Source organism: Hippopotamus amphibius, chromosome 17, assembly GCF_030028045.1.
Source record: "Hippopotamus amphibius kiboko isolate mHipAmp2 chromosome 17, mHipAmp2.hap2, whole genome shotgun sequence".
In the NCBI taxonomy this organism is placed as follows: Eukaryota; Metazoa; Chordata; class Mammalia; order Artiodactyla; family Hippopotamidae; genus Hippopotamus; species Hippopotamus amphibius.
In genome coordinates, this window is record NC_080202.1 from 42,009,314 (window position 1) to 42,030,594 (window position 21,281).

The following is a 21,281-nucleotide window of genomic DNA, read 5'->3' on the forward strand; positions in this document are numbered from 1 at the left end:
CTCTGTCCATGCTGTGCTGACCCTGGTGTTTCTCTCTTGGGGAACCACCTCTTAAAAACCTGTTTACCACTTTTGTGAGTTCTGAGGGGAGGGGACTGCTTTGCTATGGCCCCTAAGAAATGGTGACAAACCTCACAGGACTAGGGTCAGGAGAGCTGGAGTATTCAGGGAAGGCTGCACAAAGAAAGATGAACTTGAGTTGGCTTTTGAGAGGTTCATAGGACTTCCACAGGCAAAGCAAAATAAAGGATTTTCGATGGGCAGAGGCACAGACAAACGGAGGAATGGGTATGGTGTAACTAGCATATAGTGAGCTGCTTAGGCTGGAATGGAGGGCAGCCACGACAGTAGAAAAGGCAAATAAAGTAGGTTGGATTGGTAGGGCAGAATCAAGATTGGCAGCTGTTGAAAATCACTCTTTTGATGCGGTTAGCAAGTGCCTGTTGGGAAAAGTAATAACTCATTATGTAAGTGAACAGAAGGTAAGCAGGCTGGCTCCAGGGACAGGCTACCATAAATAGGACATACTTTGGGGAGCCTGCTGCTGGATGTTCCTTGCACTGTTGTAATGGAACCCAGCTACACAAGCCTAACACACCAGAGAAGAAAGCTGCTAAGTAAATCTAAAGAGTTGACAAGATCACACTTTTATCTTTTAACCATGTGCTTTCAGCCCTGCCAGGGGGACCGATAGCTCCCTGAGGGTGGAGATTATATACCTCTCATCACTTCAGCCAACAAGGAAAGAAAGCAATGGTAGAATGAGAGTGACTGGGGAGGACATCAAATCAACATAGCTTTTTGAGTTGAAGGAATTTTACTATCATGTCAACGCTGGCCTTCTTATCAACTCAACTTGTCAAAATAGTCTAATGGCTTGGTATTAGGATCCAATTCCAGAAAGATCTCCCGGGAGAGGAGTTCCTTTAAAGATCCTGGGGGAGCTTCCCTGGTGGCCCAGTGAAGAAGAACCCGCCTGATACTGCAGGGGACACGGGTTCAATCCCTCGTTCCCTGCTCCAGGAAGATCCCACATGCTGCGGAGCAACTATGCACGTGTTCCACAACTAATGAGCCGGTGCGCCTAGAGCCCGTGCTCTGCAACAAGAGAAGCCTGTGCAACGAGAAGCCTGCGCACCGCAGTGAAGATGCAACGCAGATGCCCCACCCCCTGCAAGAAAAAAAAAATCCTGGGAATATACTTTTAAGTAAAACAACAAACTGTATCTCAGTCCTAGTGACTGAAGAGAACGATCAAGTGAGAATCAGGTGGAAAGGCGGCTTTGATTTTCAGTTTGTGGGTTCTGAATATGAAATTTTTTTTTTTGTAACTTTCTGAAATGGTTTAGGAAAACGATTTACTGCTTCTACATACCTACATAGAGATATAGAGGGAAACAGAGAGGATATAAAGAACATGGACAAAATATTAAAAATTGGGGACTTCCTAGGTGGCGCAATGGTTAAGAATCCACCTGCCAATGCAGGAGACACGGGTTTGATGCCTACCCCAGGAAGATACCATGTGCTATGGAGCAACTAAGCCCATGCTCCACAACGATTGAGCCCATGTGCCACAACTGCTGAAGCCCACATGCCTAGAGCCTGTGCTATGTAACAAGAGAGACGACCACAACGAGCAGCCTGCGTACCACAATGAAGAGTAGTCCACACTCGCCACAACTAGAGAAAGCCTGTGTGCAGCAACGAATACCTAACACAGGCAATAAATAAATAATAAGTAAATAAATATAAATAAATAAATGAAAAAATTGGTGAGTCTGCGCAAAGGATATGCAGGAATCTGAATCTGAATTAATTATTGTCCTTACCTGAATGAGACAGAAAATGATAATGAAAGTCATCACTGCTCCAGTTACACATATTGCCAGGATGAGTTTCTTGTTATACTTGTATCCTGGGACTTCTTTTGTGAGCTAAAATAATAAATAACATTTTTTTAAAACAAGAAGATTGAAAAGATGAAAGCGAACTATCCTTAAATTACTATAAAACTCAATCCTTTCAGGCCAGAAGCTTCTAGAAGAACAAGCCAAATTTAATGGTATTCATCTTCTCATTAGCATTTTCTTCTACCATTTATTTATCTGTGTGTTATGTCCTCTTCTCGTCTACCCTAGGAGTAGTGGCACATTCTCTACATGAGCCAAGGGGGAGATCACTGTCTTAGCCAGGTTCATGGCTGAAACAAGATACAGACTAGGAGCCCCTGGGATTCCTGCTTGGGCACTTTAATGGCACGTCCTACACTGAGTACACGTGCAGCTCCCGTGTTTCAGGGCTCATCCTCACCTCACTGGGCTCCTGCTCCTTCTGTTCACCCTGGGCTCCTGCGCTCTCACTGATATAGTTCTCGGTTTTCCACGGGTCCGTATCCCATTCTGCCTTCGATGCCTTTACTTGTTGCTGCTCACTGAGGAGCTTCATCAGGAGGCCTGTGCTGGAGATGAGCTTGGCACAGGCCAGCTGCACGTGGGTCTCCGAGCAGTCCATTTTCAGAGTCCGGGTAACATGAGAAATGAGCCCTCTCACATTATTGTTGGGGATGAGGGATGATAGCTGCTGGTTTAGCTGAGCTTCAAATTGATCACCCGGGGATGTGAGTGCTGGGAACGTGGAGCCTGGGGGCTTAGAGGATAATTCAGTGCCCACGCTGTGGTCCTCCCACTGTGCTTCGTTGGTGTGTTGAACAGTTGGGATAAAGTTGTCTGCAGCAACAGCAGAATGTGCCGTGGGGACACTCTTATGGGCAGTGATTCCAGGGCCGGTTCCTCCTGGCAGAATAGAGTTTGTAATTTCTTCAAAGACATTTTGTGCAGTATTGCTTTCTGGAGTAGGCTTCTCTGTAGAAGGGTCTGCAAGAGAAAATAATTCTGGAAAAGGATTTTCTTGAGAAGTCAGTTCTCCTGAAGATGAAAAAGCCTCTCTTGGAGGGGAATTTATGAGGCTCCTCACTGCTGAGAAAGGACGCCTCACGAGCATCGTTCTACTGGGAGAACCTTTCTCTGTGAACTCTCCACGCAATTCGGCTTTGGGTCTTCTCTGGACCAGACCAGACTGAATTTTATGGAAGATGTATCTTTTCCCGGAATGTGAGATTAGTTGAGAAGTCTTCAGATTTATAACTCTAGCATATGCATCTTCTAAAACAGCAATAGTGGAGGGTAAGTCTTTTGATTTCTTTTTAACCTGAGATGGGGAGTTTGGAGGGATGGAGCCAGAAAGCCTGCCCCTTGAATACTGTTTCAGGAAAGAAGAGGCTGCTGCCTTATCTTCCTTTATGAATGCAGGCTCTGTGGTGAAGGAGTTTCCCACTAACTCCTGGGGCCTCTGCACCACGTGAAGCTGTTCCAGCTCTACTGGGGATGGCCTCGTGAGACTTCTTTCTCTGGCAGTGTTCTCCACAAATGGCTGGGCATTCTGTTTCCTCCTGACGCTCTCATCTCCCACTGCTTTGAAGTGCCTTTTCTTTATGCCCCTTGGGTCCTTGAGGACGCTGTTCCCTCTCAGCAGCCTTTCCCCTACACTCTCAGTCTTTGCTAGGCTGTTTTCCTGTGGTTCGGCAGTTTCCAATTTCTTTTGAAAGATTTGGTGCTTCAATTTGGGACCTAAAAGTTTGGAATGTATGAGCATGGCAGTTTTTTCTTTCTTTTTAATCTCATCACTTTGTTCTTGAATTTCTGCATCTAACAAATTTTCCAGAAAATAGAGTTTCCTCAATTTATTTTTATAAGGTGAATTGTTGGGTATAGGGTTGATGGAAGGGTTCCTTATATTGTTTTTCAAATGGCCCAGCAGCGTATCTGCATCTTGTACATTTGGAAAAAGAAGCTGAATGACTGGTAATAATGTTGATTCCACATCTCGTAGATTTCCCTCTGAGAAATAAGGCAGTAAGTAGTTTAGTGCACCGATAACATCACTTTCAGCATTCGAGTCCAGCTGCTCATTCATGAAGGTTGACAAGCTGACAGCACTTTGGTCTGAGGATGCCCTCTCTGGCTCAATAGTCAGCTCGGTGCTGTTGTTCTTCTTCCGGGCTTGTAACACCTTCATGAACGATCCTTCTGCATTCCCTAGAGATGCTTCTTCATCTGTCAAAAAAGAAGAGACTGGTTTTGATAACTGAAGACGGTTGGGACAGCTTTTTGTCAGTTCACAGACATGTATCCCATCCAATAGATTAGGAATCAGTCAACATCTGAGGGCCACTTAGGAGAAAAGGAAACCCAAACTTAAGACTATGATTGGCAACCACAAAAGGTGAAAAAAGTATCTTTTGAAGAAGTGGCTATCTACTGGGAAAATTTCGTAGCATGAAATATAGTAACTGTATTTAGGATTACTCCACTGGTGGACAGAGGCCAACTGCCCAGGACTCAAGAAAAGCCAAGACTGGAAGACAAATATTCCCCTACTCAGCTGGGTGCTCTGCAGATCTGCTGTGACTCTCCACGTTCACATACCCCATCCTGTCCTGCCTCAGATGCAGAGGAGTGTGAGGTTCCTCTCTCCACCTCTTCAGTGTGCTTGTGTTCCTGCTGCTTTCACAGATGACTGTGACAACAGCTGCTGCTAACAGGTCTTCATCATGACAAGCCCTTTTCCACCCACCCACTGAAGCCTTTGCTCAGTCCCTGCTTCTGTATGTCCCAGCCCCCATAACAGAAGGCTCTATATAGAAAAACACACTATGTCTACCCTGGCTCTTTGCTAAAATTTGGGCAGGGACCTGAGGTATAACTTAAGAGATTTTCCAGAGTCTATGCCAATGTGGAATGGTCAACAAATCAATGCAGTAAAACTTGAGATCCTAAAATGCAGAAGGGAAAAAGCAACTTCAGTCAGATGCCTACTTTGCTTTCATTTCATTTCACTTCTAATATTGCCAGCTTTACTTGGGAACCATGCAAAGCTTCTGACTGTGTGAAGGTAATGTGTACCATTGTGTAGCTGGGCTTCTCATCCAAAAGGATTAAAAATATATTTGGTGGTGATGGTGAGGGTCAAAGAAGCAGTGGAGAGTCATGAGAAAGGAGGAACATGGGCTTGCAGAGAGCCCCACACTGGGGACAGGAGATCTGGGAACACGGGTCATAGCACTTAACACCTCTGCTCTTGCTGTTCCTCACCTGTAAAAGGAGATTAAAAATGCCTTTTCTGCCCACTTTGGGCGAGAAAGGAGTAATATAATTGGTAAAAAAAAAAGTTGTTTGGGGGAATTCCATGGCTGTCTAATGGTTAGGACCTGGCACTTTCACTGCTGTGGCCCGGGTTCAATCCCTGGTAGGGGAACTAACATCCTGCAAGCTGTGTAGTGTGGCCGCCCCCAAAACACCTGTCTTGAAAAATCTGCAATATAGTCTTTACTAAGTAGCAAAGTGTTGTTACTTATGATGTGCTCTAGATCATTGAAAGAGAGCTGTATTCAAGGTATCAGGGCATGAAAGCACATTTTGGAAGTCATCAAGTTAGTGCCAATAAATCTAATACATAGAAAAATAGCTGAAAGCACCTGAGTGTTTTGTGGATAGAAAAGCTTGAGATTCAGAGCTAGTCGAGAGCTGGACCGTCTAAGCATAAATTCAAAGCTGGACAGCTCTCCCATCCATTAGGAGGGCTAGGTAGCTGCTTCTGCTTATGGAACCAGAAACTCTCAGGCCCCAAATAGGACATAAAACAGCATCACTTATACTCTTTCATGAAATTGCAAAAACAAACCAAATAAACAAAAATATATTTACACCTGGCTTATAAGACAAAGGGTACTCGAGACCTAATGTATATAAAATCAGTTTACAAACTGTGATGCGCTATATATGAATGAGTTCTCATTGGCAGAGAGCACAGTTTAGGATATGTGGCCATTAATGTTAATTCCCTTCCCCCTTCCATTCCTTTTTCTTGTTCCTGTATGTACACAAATCACTTACATTCTTAAACTAACACCCTAACTGAGCTATTATTAGCTTAATAATGTAACCAAGAATACGATTTTTAGCAAGGGAGTAGTTCTTAGAATCTTAGGGAGCTGGAACTCTGAATTACTGAAGAAAAATAATGTAATTACATCATTAATTTTAAAATGTATCCTCATTTAGTAAAACTAAAATTTTAAAAATTAAATTAAATTAAACATAGAAAAATTATCATCAGGCAATTGAGGCTCACCACAAGGTGCGGCATTTGTCAGGCATTCACCATCGCAACGCAGCTTGACTGTCTTACAGACAACTTCAACTGTATTTTTAAATTGGCAGAGGCAGCAGGCCATGCGGCTGGGTAAGATCCTATACATGGAAACACAGATAATTAAATTTGTGGTAAAGCAGTTACTTGAGTAGGTAGGAGAGGCAGGCCAAGGCCACCACAGACCAGTGCCAAAAGGAGTTCTTGGGGCATCTGGACTGGAGAATTGGAGAGGGACCGGTTGTCCAATTGCTGCTCTTGACTAGTGCAAAGAAATATAGAGGAGGAGAGAGGTGCCCAACAGAAGGATTAGGATGGCAGTAGGTATGGTATGCCTAGAAAAAAGGGAACAGGGATTAGAATTGGGTGACATTGATCCGTAGTTTAATTCAGAAGTATCTCCTTCCATCCTGAAAGCCTCACTTTGGGTTGAGAGTACACAGGAAGAAGGCAGACTTCTAAGAAGAGTCTGAATGAGTCCCCACCTTCTGGAGTCCCTTTCTCAATTCCTATTTGTGAGTAGTAAATATATCAGAAAGTATTCTAGGAACAAAAAATCATTGTGTGGTGAAACAATAACAGAGATCACACTGGCCAAATCTGGACAACTGGAACATTCTAAAGAATAACATTATCATTACAATAAGGTATAATGCAATTAATTTAAAGAAGAGCACGAGTCCATAATGACACTCAAAAGGAAAAGAAGGGGAGCTCTTCTTTATAGAAGAATGTCAGCTAATAAATGCAGAAGGAATGACAGAATTAAGAAAGTGTCATTTTGCAACTACCAGTGTAATAATTGATTCAGAGAAGGATTATCACTGATGCCCAGCTGGGTGAAGTTGTTTGAAAGTAGGATCTTCACTGATCCCAAAGTATCACCCCACATATTATTTATCAATTACCAAGAGGAAAAATAACTTTACAATGGAGAGATATGGAAGATACCACCTGAACCAAGTGATCAAACTTAGCAGTGGGCCACCTGAAGTGTTGAAGTAGGAAGGACACATCGCCTATGTAGTATTCTTTCCCACAATGTTTCCTTTGGATCTAATGAGGAAACACAAATCCAGACTGTGGGGCAATTTATAAGACAAGTGGCTTAGGCTCTTCAAAAATGCCAATGTCATAAAAGACCAAAAAGAAGAAATAGCAGGGAAATATCTAGATTAATGGAATCAGAGACATGACCTGCAATGCCTAATCTTTGATTGGACCCTGTATCAAAACAAAACAGACTTAAAGAATGTTATTGGCTTCTGGCCAAGATGAAGTAACAAGCACCAGTTTAACCTCCCGCCTGAAAGTGTGAAAATATGGCACAAAATATAGGAAACAAGTTTTCAAGAACCTGGACCTCAGGCAATAAAGTTCCATGATCTCCAAGAGATGGGAAATAAAGCGATCCCTAAGACTGCCCTGGCTTACTTCTTATACTTTTATTTATTTTTATTTACTTTTTATTTGGGGCTGCGTTTAGGTCTTTGTCGCTGTGCGGGCTATTCTCTAGTTGTGGCAAGGACGGGCTACTCGTTGTTGAAGTGCGGGGCTTCTCATTATGGTGGCTTTTCTTGTTGTGGAACATGGGTTCTAGGTGCACGGGCTTCAGTAGTTGTGGAGCACAGGTTCAGTTGCTCCGCGGCAAGTAGGATCTTCCCTGATCAGGGCTCAAACCTGTGTCCCCTGCACTGGCAGGCGGATTCTTAACCACTGTGCCATCGGGGAAGTCCAGCTTAGCTTCCTTCTTTAGGAGAGTTTCCAGGTCATGGTACAGGGGAAAGAAGCCCAGGCAAAGACTGACGGACTCCCTGACCGAGGAAATGGAGCTGAGAGTCTGGGAGAACCAAGGTGACTAGAGTTCACAAAGCAAAGTACTGGAGACAAAAGAAGTGGACAAAGAACTCTCGAGATATGCAGAGGGATCTCTTGAGTACTCAACAAAGTATTGGTCAGTGCATCCATGTGAGGAATTCCTTGATGCCAGGAGAAGAACCATATGAAAGGATTAATAATAAGAATAACTGGATCTCACACCAGGTTGGGAATAGTACCTGTTCCTACAAGTCAGACTGGAAAACCTCATGATACTCAGAAAGCACTTGCCTCAGTAGCTGCAAATAATGAGCGCTACACTAAAGGCTACTTGGAGTCCTGCCCAACAGATCTTAAAAGCTAGACCTCAAAGAATAAAATTGTTTTGAATAACCTAATTTCACCCGAAACAAAGCCCAAGCATTTTATAGGGATATAAAAATATATAGCACACAATCAACTAAAATTCACAATATCTGGGATCATATGAAAAATTACCAAGCACGCAAAGAAGCAGGAAAATATGACCCCTATTGAGGAGAAAAGGCAATCAATCAAAACGAACCCATAATCTCTACAGATGTTACATTTCACAAAACAGAACATTTAAAAAGTTATTATCTATGAAAAACAGTTACTATAACTGTACTTCATATGTTAAAAAACCCAGACTAAAGAGACATGGAAGATGTAAAGCAGACCGAAATTGAGCTTCTAGAGATTGAAAACAATGTCTAAATGCAAAAGACACTGGATGAGGTTAATGACAGATTAGACAGTGCAGAAGACAGGGTTAGTGAACATTAAGGCATAGCAATAGGAAGTATCCAAAATGATGCACAGAGAGTAATGAAACAGAACACCAACAAAAATGAATAGAGCATCAGTGAGTTGTGCAACGATTTCAAGTGGTCTAATATATGTGTACTTAGAGTCCATGAAGGAGAGGAGAAATACAAAAATTTGAAGAAATAATAGGCAAAAATTTCCCATATTGGTAAACAGTATAAACCCACAAAGTCAAGAAGATCAATGGACTTTAAGCATAAGAAACATGGACAAAACTACACCAAGGTACAAATAATACTCAAATTACTGAAAACCAGCAAGAAACAAACAAATTTAAAAGCAGACAGAGGAAAAAACTATACACTACATACAGAGGAACAAAGATAACAATGACAGCAGACTTCTTGTTGGAAACAATGTAAACGAGAACTCAGTGGGATAACATCTTTAAAGCAGTGAATTGAATTCTATCAAGCTGGAATGCTATACCCAGATCTTTCAAAACAAAAGCGAAATAAAGACTATCTCAGACATACAAAAGCTGAAAGAATTAATCACTGGTAGACTTCCACTCTAAGAAATGCTCAAAGAAGTACTTTTAAGCAGAAGGAAAAATAATAACATTGAAATATGGATGTACAAAAGAATAAAAGCACTGGAATTGGGATTTCCCTGGTGGCACAGTCCTTAAGAATCCACCTGCCAATGCAGAGGACACGAGTTTGATCCATGGTCCAGGAAGATGCCACATGCTGTGGAGCAACTAAGCCCATGTGCCATAACTACTAAGCCTGCTCTCTAAAGCCTGCAGGGCACAATTAATGAGCCTGCATACCACAACTACTGAAGCCTGTGCACCTGGAGCCTGTGCTGCACAACAAGAGAAACCACTGCAGTTAGAAACCTGCCCACTGCAATGAAGAGCATTCTCCACTGGCCACAACTAGAGAAAGTCCATGTGCAGCAATGAAGACCCACTGCAGCAAATAAAAATAAAAAATAAACTAACTAAATAAAAAATTTTAAAAAAGAACCCTGGAATTGGTAATGACATAGGTAAATATATGTCTTTTCTTTTATCTTTTTTTTTCTTTTGAGACTTGAACCCATTGTCTTTTCTTTTTCTTAAAGAGAACTTTATTATTTTTTGGCTGTATTGGATCTTTGTTGGCAGTGCGAGGCCTTCTCAGTGTGGTGCCTTCTCTTGTTGCAGAGCACAGGCTCTAGGGCGTGGGCCTCAGTAGTTGCGGCCCACGGGCTCTAGAGCACAGACTCAGTAGTTGTGGCACATGGGCATAGTTCCTCCACAGCATCTATGCTCCACAGGGATCCTCCTGGACCAGGGATGGAACCTGTGTGCCCTGCATTGGCAGCCAAATTCTTAACCATTGCATCACCAGGGAAGTCCCTATAAGTTTTTTCTTATTATTTAAATCTCTTTAAAAGATAATTCATCATTTAAACAAAAAACCATAATATAGTGTGCTGTTTATGACATAAGTAAAAGCAAAAGATATGAAAAAAATAGCACAAAGTCCCGGAGGGGAGAAATGGAAGTACACTATTGTAAGGCTCCTATATTACTCAGAAACTGTATATCATTTGAGGATAGACTGTGATAAGTTAAAGATGGACACTATAAACCATAAAGCAGCCACTAAAATAACAAAATCTGAGTTATAACCAATTAGCAAAGGAAATAAAATAAAATAATAAAATGTACTCAATCCAAAAGCAGGAAGAAAAGGGAAAAAGGAATAAGGCATAGATGAGACAAATAGAAAACAAATGGCAAGACAGTAGATTTAAATGTAATCATATCAAAAATTGCAGTAAATGTAAATGATCTAATCACCCTAATTAGAAGAGCTGTCACACTAGATAAAAAAGCAAAAGCCAAATATATATCTTCAATAGGAAAATAACAGGTTAACAGGATAGAAAAAACTATTCTATGCTAATACTAATCAAAAGAAAGCTGGAGTGGGATATATTAGTTTAAGAGAAATCAATGTCAAAGCAAAGAATATTACCAAGGATAGCGAGTGTTATTTCATGATGATAGAAAGGTCAATTAATGAAGAAGACATAATCTAAAAAATTGTCCACCTGATAATGCAGCTTCAAAATTTATGAAGGAAAAGTGAGAGTGGCATGGAGAAACAAAAAAAATCTACAATTATAGTTAGGGAGTTCAATGTTCCTCTCTCACAACTGATAGAACAAGTAGGTAAAATATCAGTAAGGATGAGAAGACTTGAACAACACTATCAACCCACTTGACCTAATTGACATTTATAGAACACTCCACCCAAATCAGCAGTATACATATTTTGTATTAAGTGAACACATAACATTTACCAAAATAGATCATATTCTTGTCTATTCCCAGAATTTATTGGCTATAAAACAAGTCTCAATGAATTTAAAAGGATTTTAGTCATTCAGTATATGTCCCTGACCACAAAGGAATAAAATTAGAAATTAACAAATCCAAAAAATCTCCAAATATTTGGAAACTAAACAACACACTTCTAAGTAACTTTATGGTCAAAGAAGAAATCAAGATGGAAATCAGAAACTATTTTGAACTGATTGAAACTGAAAACATAATATGTCAACATGTGGGATGTTGCTAATGCCAACCTCAGCTTCCTCACCTTCCACCTTCAACTAGAAAAAGGAGAGCGAATTAATCACAGAGTAAGAGAAGAAAGAACACAATAAACATCAAAGTAGAAATGAGTAAAATGGCAAAGAAAAAAATACTACAGATATTAAGAGGATAATAAGAGAATATCACAGGATTCCTTATACCAATAAATTCAAGATGAAATGGACAAATTCTTTGAAAGACATGCACTGCTGAAGTTTCCTCAAAAATAAAGATGTGACTTAAACAGCACTGTTAATGAAATTGGATGTGCAGTTTAAAACCTTCGGACAAAGAAAGCTTCAAGTCCATGTGGCTTAACTGATGAATTCTACCAGACATTTAAGGAATAAAATAATGCCAATTCTACACAACCTCTACCAGAAAGTTGAAGAGAAGAGAATACTTCCCAACTCATTTATAAGGCCAACTTTCACCATATCAAAATTAGACAATGACATTATAAGAACACAAAAGTATACACCAATATCTCTCATGAACACAGAGGTGAACATTCTTAACAAAATTTTAGCATATCAAATCCCATAATATACACAAAGATAATATATCATGACCAAGTGGGGTTTATCTCAAGAATGTAAGGTTGGTTTAATATTTGAAAATCAATTTACCCAAGTTAATACACTAAACAAGAAAAATCACATAATCGTTGCAACAGGTATAGGGAAAATATGACAAAATCTAACATCCATTCCTGATTAAAGCAAAAAACAGCCCTCAGTAGACTGGCAATGGAAGGAGACTACCTCAACTTGATAAATGACTTCTACAGAAAACCTAACATCATATTTAATGGTGAAAGGCAAAGTGCTTTCTCTCCAAGACCAGGACAAAGGCAAGGATGACTGCTCTCATTACTTCGATTTGATATTGCACTGAAGGTTCTAGCCACTGCAACAGGGCAACAAAAAGAAAAGAGATATTCAGAATGGAAAGGAAGAAGTAAAACTATCTTTATTTGCAGATAACATGATTATGTAGAAAACCTGACAGAATCTACAAAAATGCTACTGGAACTTTATCAAGTCTGCAGGGTACAAGATCAACATACAAAAAGATTAATTTGTCTCAACAAACAATCAGAGATTAAAGTTTTAAAATACCACTTATAATAGCACCAAACATACATAATATTTAGGATAAATCTGACAAAAGATGTAAAAGACTTGCACACTGGAAACTGGAAAATAGTGCTGGGGGCAATTAAGGAAGGCCTAATTAAATGGAGATATGATGTATTTATGGATCTGAAGATTCAATATTGTTAAAACGTCAGTTCTCCCCAAATTGATTTATAGACCAAAATTCCAGTAGGCTTTTCTACAGAAATTGAAAAGCTAATTCTAAAATTCATATGGAAATAAAATTTAGAATAATGAAAACAACTTTGAAACAGAACAAACTTGAAGAACTAATACTACCTGATTTCAAGGCTTATGAAGCTACACTTTGAAGACACTGTGATATTAGTGTAAAGATAGACAAAAAGATGAAAGGGACACATAGAAAGATCCGAAGTAGAGCAATGTGGACAACTAACTTTCAGGTTCAAAGGCATTTAAGTATAGAAACGACAGTCTTTTCAACACATGATGGTGGAACAACTGAATATCCACAAGGGGGAAAAAAATGAACTTCAATCCACACCATGTACAGAAATGAACTCAAGATCTAAATGTAAAGCCTAAAACTATAAAATTTCTAGAAGAAAACAGGAGAAAAATTTTATGACTTTGAGTTAGGCAAGATTTCTTAGATATAAGGCCAAATGCATAATCAATAAATGAAAAAAATGGATAAATTAGACATCATCAAAATAGAGAATTTCTGCCCTGCAAAAGACTCTCCTGAGACAAAGAAAAGATGAGTCCCAGAATGGGAGAAAATACCAACTGACATACTGGATAAAGAACTAGTTTCAAGAATATATAAAGACCCCTCAAAACTCCAGAAAAAATATAGACAAAAGATTTAAAGATATACAGATGGAAAATAAGCATATGGGAAAATGTCTGACATGATGAATCATCAGGGATGCAACAGTGAGATACCACTACACACCTATTAAACTGCCTAAAATCAAAAATACTGAGCATAGCAAGAACTGGCCAAAATGTAAAGAAAATGCATACACTCTCATATACTGCTGGTAGAGGTGTAAAATGATCAAACCACTGTGGAAAATAGGTTCCTTTAAAAGTTTCTTTAAAAGCTTAAGCATAGGGCTTCCCAGTGCCACAATGGTTAAGAATCCTGTGCAGGGGACACAGGATACATCCCTGGGCCAGGAAGATCCCACATGCCGCACAGCAACTAAGCCCATGCACTACAACGACTGAGCCTGCATGCCACAACTACTGAAGCCCACGCACCTACAGCCTGGGCTGCACAACAAGAGAAGCCACCGCACTGAGAAGTCCTCGCACTGCAAAGACGAGTAACCCCCATTCACCGCAACTAGGGAAAGCCCATGCACAGGAACAAAGACCCAACACAGCCAAAAAAAAAACAAAACATAAATTAAAGAACAAAACAAACAAACAAAAAGACTTAAGCATACTCCTACCAATGATCCAGCCATTCTACTGGCAGGTATTTACCCTAGAGAAATGGAAGTGTACATCCATACAAAGACTTGTACACAAACATTCATAGCAACTTTATCTGTAACAGACAAAAACTGAAACAACTCAAATGTCCATCCATGGTGAATAGATAAACAGTGGTATATCCCTATAATGGAATACTATTCAGCAAGAAAAAGAAATGAATATTGACATATGCAACAATAGGGATGAACCTTAAAATAATCATGCTGAGTTAGAAGCCAGTTAGAAAGAGTATACACTGTATGATTCCATTTATATAGAATTCTAGAAAATGCAAACAGAAAGCAGATCAATGGTTGCATGGGGGTTGGGAAGGGCAAGGAATGATGGGAAAGAAGAATTCCAAAGAGATATCAAGCAACATTTTGAGGTGATGAACATTTTGACTTTGGTGATGCCTTCATGGTGTGTGTGTGTGTGTGTCTGTGTGTGTGTGTGTGTGTGTGTCTGTGTGTGTGTCAACACAGATTACTGTATGTCAATTACACCTCAAAGAGCTGTTAAAATATTATATAATAGAGACAATTGGGGAAATCTGCATAGCAACTCTTTATGAGGTCATATTATTGTGTAGGAATTTAATTTCTTCACTACTGTGTATTAACAGTAGTGTAGCTATATAGGGAAATAATTTTGAACACCCAGAGAGGAAGGCATCGAGCTGACAAGAGAGGGATCGAGATTGTGGCAGGTGCTGTGGGACGCTGAGGAAGATGAGGCTAGAGCAGTGACCAACAGATTTGACAGTGTGGTGACGACAGTCACTTGTCCACTGACCTGACAAAGATGGTTGGAACAGACTGCTAAACGTAGGGCCCTTTCCCCATACTAATCTCATGCAATCCCCTCAACTAGTCTTGTCATAACAGGAGGTTTCTATTAGCTTGCCATATTGGAGGGGGCATGGCACAATTTAAGGTGCTGTCAGTTGTGTAATAAATTGTCACGACAGGGCCCTACAAAAATAGTTTTTTAAAATGTAAAAAAATGAAATTTGACCCTTCCCACACACCATATATGAAAATTAACTCCAAATGAATCATAGGCCTAAATGTAACTATACAACTTCTGGAAGAAAACAGGAGAAAATCTTTGTGATTCTGGATTAGACAATGGGTCTCAGACAAAGGTTTCTTAGATAAGACACAAAAAAGCACAAACCGTATAAGAAAAATTGCTAAGGGACTTCCCTGGTGGTGCAGTGGTTAAGACTCTAACCTCCCAATGCAGGGGGCCCGGATTTGATCCCTGATCATGGAACTAGATCCCACATACATGTAGCAACTAAGAGTTCACAGGCCCCAACTAAGAAGCCCGTGACCCACAACTAGGATCCCCCGAGCTGCGACTAAGGAGTCCACCTGCCACCACTAAGACCCAGTAAAACCAAATAAATAAATAAATATTAAAAAAAAAAAGAAAAATTGCTAACTTAGAATTCATCAAAATTGTAAAACTTCTGGTCTTCTGAGACACATTAATACAATGAAGGTAAGTTACAATCTGGGAGAAGAAATTTATTAAACACGTATCTTAAAGGACTTTTTCCATTGCTTTATATATAAAGCACACTTAAAACAATATAAATAGCCAATTAAAAATGGAGTTGAATAGACACTTCACTTAAAAAGATATTTGCACATGAATAGACATTCAACATCATCAGCTATTAGAGAAAAGCAAGTGAAAACCACAATGAGATGCAACTACACACCTCCGAGAAAGGCTAAACTTTGTTTAAAAACAAATACAAGATATATATATATATATATATATACTACCAACTGTAAAATAGTCAGTGGGAAGTTGTTGTATAACAAAGGGAGTCCAACTCGAGGATGGAAGATGCCTTAGAGGACTGGGGCAGGGAGGGTGGGGGGGACTCGAGGGGGGGTGTCAAGGAAGGGAGGGAATATGGGGATATGTGTATAAAAACAGTTGATTGAACCTGGTGTATCCCCCCAAAAAAAATTAAAAAATAAAAATAAATAAATAAAATAAAAAAAAAAAAAAACAAATACAAGGATCAGATGAAGACATGGAGCAGCTGCAACTCTCACAGAGGGCTGGTGGGAAAGCAAAATGGCACAGCCACTTGAGAAAACAGTGTAGCCGTTTCTAAAGAAGTTAAATATGCACTTAGCATGTGATGAAGCAACCCACCCTTAGGGATTTTACACCAAAGAAATGAAAACATGTTCACACACATGAGTGTTTTTAGAGGCTTTGTTCATAACAGCCAAAAAAACGAGAAAAACTCAAATGTTCATGAAATGATGAATGTGTAAACAACCTGTATATCCACACAACTAGACTACTACTCAGCAGTAGAAAGGAATGAACTACTGACAGCTGCAACAACATAGATGACTCTCCAAAGAGACTGGCTACGTGAAAGGAGCCAAAAAGAAAAGGCCACATACCAAATGATTTCATTAATAAGATATTCTGGAAAAGACAAAGCTACATGGACAGAAATCAGACGGGTGGTTGCCAGGGGCTGGTAGTGGGAGGAGGTTGGCTTGACTGCAAAGGGACATGAGGGGTCTTTGGGAGTGCACAAGTTTTCTATATCTCAGATGTGGTGGTGGCTACAGAACTATACGTTTGTCAAAACACATCAAACTGTATATTTAGAAACAGTGAATTTCATTCAATGAAAATTATACGAGGGTGAGTCAAAATTTATCCACACTCCTCCAGTTATGTTAAAACTTCTATAAATTCTACAGCCAGAGTACAGATAATTTTTGACTCACCCTCGTACGTAAAGAAATCTGACTTAAGAAAATAATGAAAAAAAGCCTATAAAAACAATTGAATGAAAATAAATGTAAGAAAACCAACTTACAGTTTCTCCAATTCAAGGTTCATCATCAGGATGCTTTCAACTGTTGTAAGTGACACGTGTGTTCTTCCCATGTCTCTGAAGGAGAAGCCCAAACATGCAATGATATAAACCGAAAGACAAAAATTCTAAACTCAAAAAGATACTTAACATGTGATTCCTTCAATTCTGGCTTCTTATTTGCCATAGCTGATAATTCCAAACAGCTCTTAGGGAAGAAATTTAAGTTTGCATCATCATATTAATGACCTTGGTGCTGAATAGTACAATTTTGTTTTATTATCCTAATTTTTTGTTTTCAATTGCATCTACCTCTTTTGATCACTCTTTTTTTTTGCTTTCTGGGATAAACAATAGTCCTGCATGCATCTACATGTTCCATATCTATATGTGCTCTTCAACACTGTTCGCTTCCTCTGCTGGCTGTCTGACGCATATATATTCTTTCTTAATCCTTTTCTTTGCCAATAACTCTTCTTTCAATAACCCAGTTAAAATTTAAATTATGGCTTTTTAGCCAAAATACTCAATCTGACGAAAGTAAAAAAGAACAGAAATTACCTCATGAGCCATGAAACTGCAATACTTACAAATATTTTAACGCTGGCAATTTAAAAAGGTAAGAATCTTCAACTGTTGTCAAAGGATTACGATTGAGAATTCTGGAAAATGGGATGGAATTAAAATTATTGGCATTTTCAATTACTTCCATGAAAGTTTGCATTCTTTTTTTTTTTTTTTTTGGTATGGAACTTGAAGGTAAAAAAAAAAATCATTTTCTGTCTTTACCTATGAATCACCCTTAGAATCCGTAAAGCATCCTTGCTTTGGGAACTACCCAGGTCTCTAGATGATAAAGTGGAGAAGAGAAACAGAAAAACACAATAGGAAAAAAGTGGATAGCAAAGAACAAATATGCCAAGGAACTTTTCAGGTCAAAAATCCTAGAAGTGACTATGCTGCTAGGAAGCCCTTGCTCTGTAAGAAATACTATTTCTAGTGTCTTTTATAATTCAAGGTGGTTTTTTTTTTCATATCTAGAAATTTTTTTAAATTTCATGGTTTAAACTACCCAGTTAAAGACAAAAAGAGGACCAATTCCTTCATTCTGAAGCCAAAGAAGACATAAATCCAAAAGGAACTGGTGAAAGCCATACTGCCATCATGGAGTCCCATGTGTATCCTTGTATCAGAGCCTTTGTTCCTGTGTATGTAATCACCTGCTTACTTGTCAGTCTCCTAGGTTATCAGCATCTTGAGAGCAGGGACCACACTTCATTTTCATTGTTATCCCTGTGCCTGACATAGTGCCTATTCTTTACTAGGTATTTAATAAATGGTTGTTGAATAAATAAATAACATTTTGTTTATACATCAATAAATGAACAAATTCATTTTGGGGAACAAATTTTTATTCCAAAATGCTGCAATCGATTTTCTAAGACACATAGGGGGAAAAAAAAAGAACCAAAAGAAACAGGAAGAAAGAAAACAAAATCTGCCTTTAGGCTAATTCTACTCAAGAAATATTAGCATATTTTGGTAGACTATTATAAAGATAATTATCACAACTAATATCTTTTGGGTTGCCAGGCATGTGTGATCAGCATTTCACATTTAATCTTCACAGTAACCTTATGTGATAGATATATTACCCCATTTAACAGTTAAGGAAACTGAGGGACTGAGAAATTATATAACTTGTCCTAAGTCATCAAGCTAAGAAGCAGAGCTGGAATTTGAACTCAGTTCTGACTCTAAAGCCTGTGTTTAACCTGTATTTAAAAAAAGGGGCGAAAAAAAAAAAAGGCAGGGGGATAAAATATCTGTTATTTTAACCTTAATTTTGAGAGCAATAAATACAGAAATACATTTTCAAACTTCATCTGCCCATGTGGGAGAGCATCTATGAGAATTCTATTTTCTCTTTTTATTTCTTTTCCTGAATCATCTCCCATGATAAATATTAATTAGCCTATGCTCACTGAGACTTTAGAGATTTTTTAAAATGTTGCAGGCAAATCAGTAAAAATGATGGAGTAAGGACATCTGAAAATTCATCCCTCCCTAAAAGCAACGACAACAACAAAACTGGCAAAAATAGGTCAGAATCAACTTTTTCTGAACTCGGGCAATTTAACCAATGGGCTTGCAGCAAACGGCAAGGGGGACAACTTATTCAAGGAAAATGAATGAATTTCTATAAGAACAATGAGATCTGTGTTGCTTTAATTTGTCCTTGACCTTTGCTCTCCATGCCAGCGGTAACCTTGAAAAATAGCCCACATCCCTGGTACCAGAGGGGGCAGAATGGACTGGGAGGCCCTTCAAAGCCTCATTCCCAAAGAACTGCCATTGTTTTACATGTCTGGTGGTTCCCTGGAAGACCTCACTTGAAAGCCTTGCCTTTGACCTGACTGAGAGCTGCCTAGAACGAAAAGCCTCTCCTCAGGTGGCAGTTTTGGAACACATTTTCAAGTAAATACTTTAACATGGCAGTTGCATGAGGCAATGGATGACACTTTGGGGCAAAAAACAGCCTAACCAAAACGCTTAAAAAGAAGAGCTGAGGAATGAGATGTCCCCAGAGACTTTGAAATGTCCCCACATATTGCTGGGAAGCTGGACGACCACAAGACAGATTCCTGGGAATCTACGGAAATAACTGCTAGCATTAATAAAGGAGTTCAGCAAGGTTGCAGGATAGAAGATCAATATGCAAAAACGAGCTGTATTTTTATACACCAGCAATGAGGAATCCAAAAATGAAATTAAGAAAACAATTCCATGTGTAACAGCATCAAAAAAATAAAGTACTCAGGAAAACATTTAACCAAATAAGTGCAAGAGTCACACTGAAAAGTACAAAGCTGTTGAAAGAATTGAAGAAGATCTAAATCAATGTAAAGACACACTGTGTTCACGGATCGGAAGAGAATATTATTAAAATTTCACTACTTCCCATTGGCGTATGGTTTCAGTGCAATTCCTATCAAAATCCCAGCTGACTTCTTTCCAGAAATTGCCAAGCGAATTCTAAAATTCATATGGCCGTTCAAGGAAACCGCATAACCCAAACAATGTTGGTAAAGAACAAAGTGGGAGGACTCACACATCCTGCTTTCAAAACTCAGTTCAAAGCTACTGCAGTCAGAGTGTGGTACTGGCATAAGAATAGACATGTAAATCGATGGAACAGAATTGACGGTACAGAAGTCAACCCTCACATTTATAGTCTATTGATTTTCAACAAGGGGGCCAAAACAACTCAATGTGGAAACAACAGTCTTTTCAAATGATGCTGGGACAAGTGTACATCCACACACAAAATAAGCAAGCTGGACTCCTCCACGTCCCACCATATATGAAAATTAACTCCAAATGGATCAAATATCCAAATGTAAGAGCTAAAGCTGTAAAACTCTTAGAAGAAAACACAAGAATAAATCTTTATGACCTTGCATTAGGCAGCAGTTTCTTAGATATGATACCAAAGCACAAACAACCAAAGGAAACATAGATGAAATGGACTTTATAAAAATTAAAAATGCTTCTGCTTCCAAGGACACTATCAAGAAAGTGAAAAAACACATAGAATGGGAGAAAATATTTGCCACTCATATATCTGATAAAGGTCTAGTATTCAGAACAACCAGAAAATATAAAGAACTCTTACAACTCAATAAAAAGATAAGTAATTTTTAAATTGCTCCAGAGAAGATATACAGATGGCCAATAAGCATATGAAAAGATGCTCAATGTCTTAAATCATTACGGAAGTACAAATCAAAGCCACAATGAGATACTATTGATACTTAATACTAACATGGCTATAATCAAACAGACAATAACAAATGCTGGCGAGTATATGGAGAAACTGGAAACCTCATACCTTGCTGGTGGGAATAGTGCAGCCACTGCAAGAAACAGTCTGGCAGGTCCTTGAGAAAGTTCAGCTAACACTTATCCTGTGACCCAGTAATTCCACTCCTAGCTATACACCCAAGAAAGATTTTAAAAACTATGTCCAAACAAACACTTGTGAATGTTCAAAGCAGCATTCTTCATAACAGCCAAAAAGTGGAAACAACACAAATGTCTATGAACTGATGGATGGAAGAATAACCGTGGCATATCTACACAATGGAATATTATTCAGCCTTAAAAAGGAGTGAAGTACTGCTATATGCTACAACATGGATGAACCTTGGAAATAACGCTACGTCAAAGAAGCCAGATACACAAAAAAGCCACATATTTTGTTTGTATGAAGTGTGCAGGATTGGCAAATCTGTAGAAACAGAAAGCAAATTCGTAGTTGCCAGGGCCTGGG

General features: G+C 39.1%; 1 protein-coding gene across 6 annotated transcripts in view; it reads right to left on the reverse strand.

The window, feature by feature from the left end:
• Positions 1-21,281, reverse strand: part of LOC130839941 (leucine-rich repeat-containing protein 37A3-like) — a 39,121-nt gene that overhangs the window by 11,030 nt on the left and 6,810 nt on the right. For 3 of the 6 annotated variants that reach the window (XM_057714753.1, XM_057714757.1, XM_057714756.1), the window contains exons 1-5: positions 17,539-17,680; positions 16,952-17,026; positions 6,193-6,311; positions 2,314-4,115; positions 1,833-1,937 (exon numbers count right to left, since the gene is read on the reverse strand). In XM_057714753.1, coding sequence (XP_057570736.1) covers positions 1,833-1,937; positions 2,314-4,115; positions 6,193-6,311; positions 16,952-17,026; positions 17,539-17,672 — 2,235 coding nt within the window. In that variant the 5' untranslated portion in view covers positions 17,673-17,680. Of the gene's footprint in view, positions 1-1,832; positions 1,938-2,313; positions 4,116-6,192; positions 6,312-16,951; positions 17,027-17,538; positions 17,681-21,281 lie in introns of those variants that run through there. The other 3 variants (XM_057714755.1, XM_057714754.1, XM_057714758.1) reach the window with 2 other exon arrangements.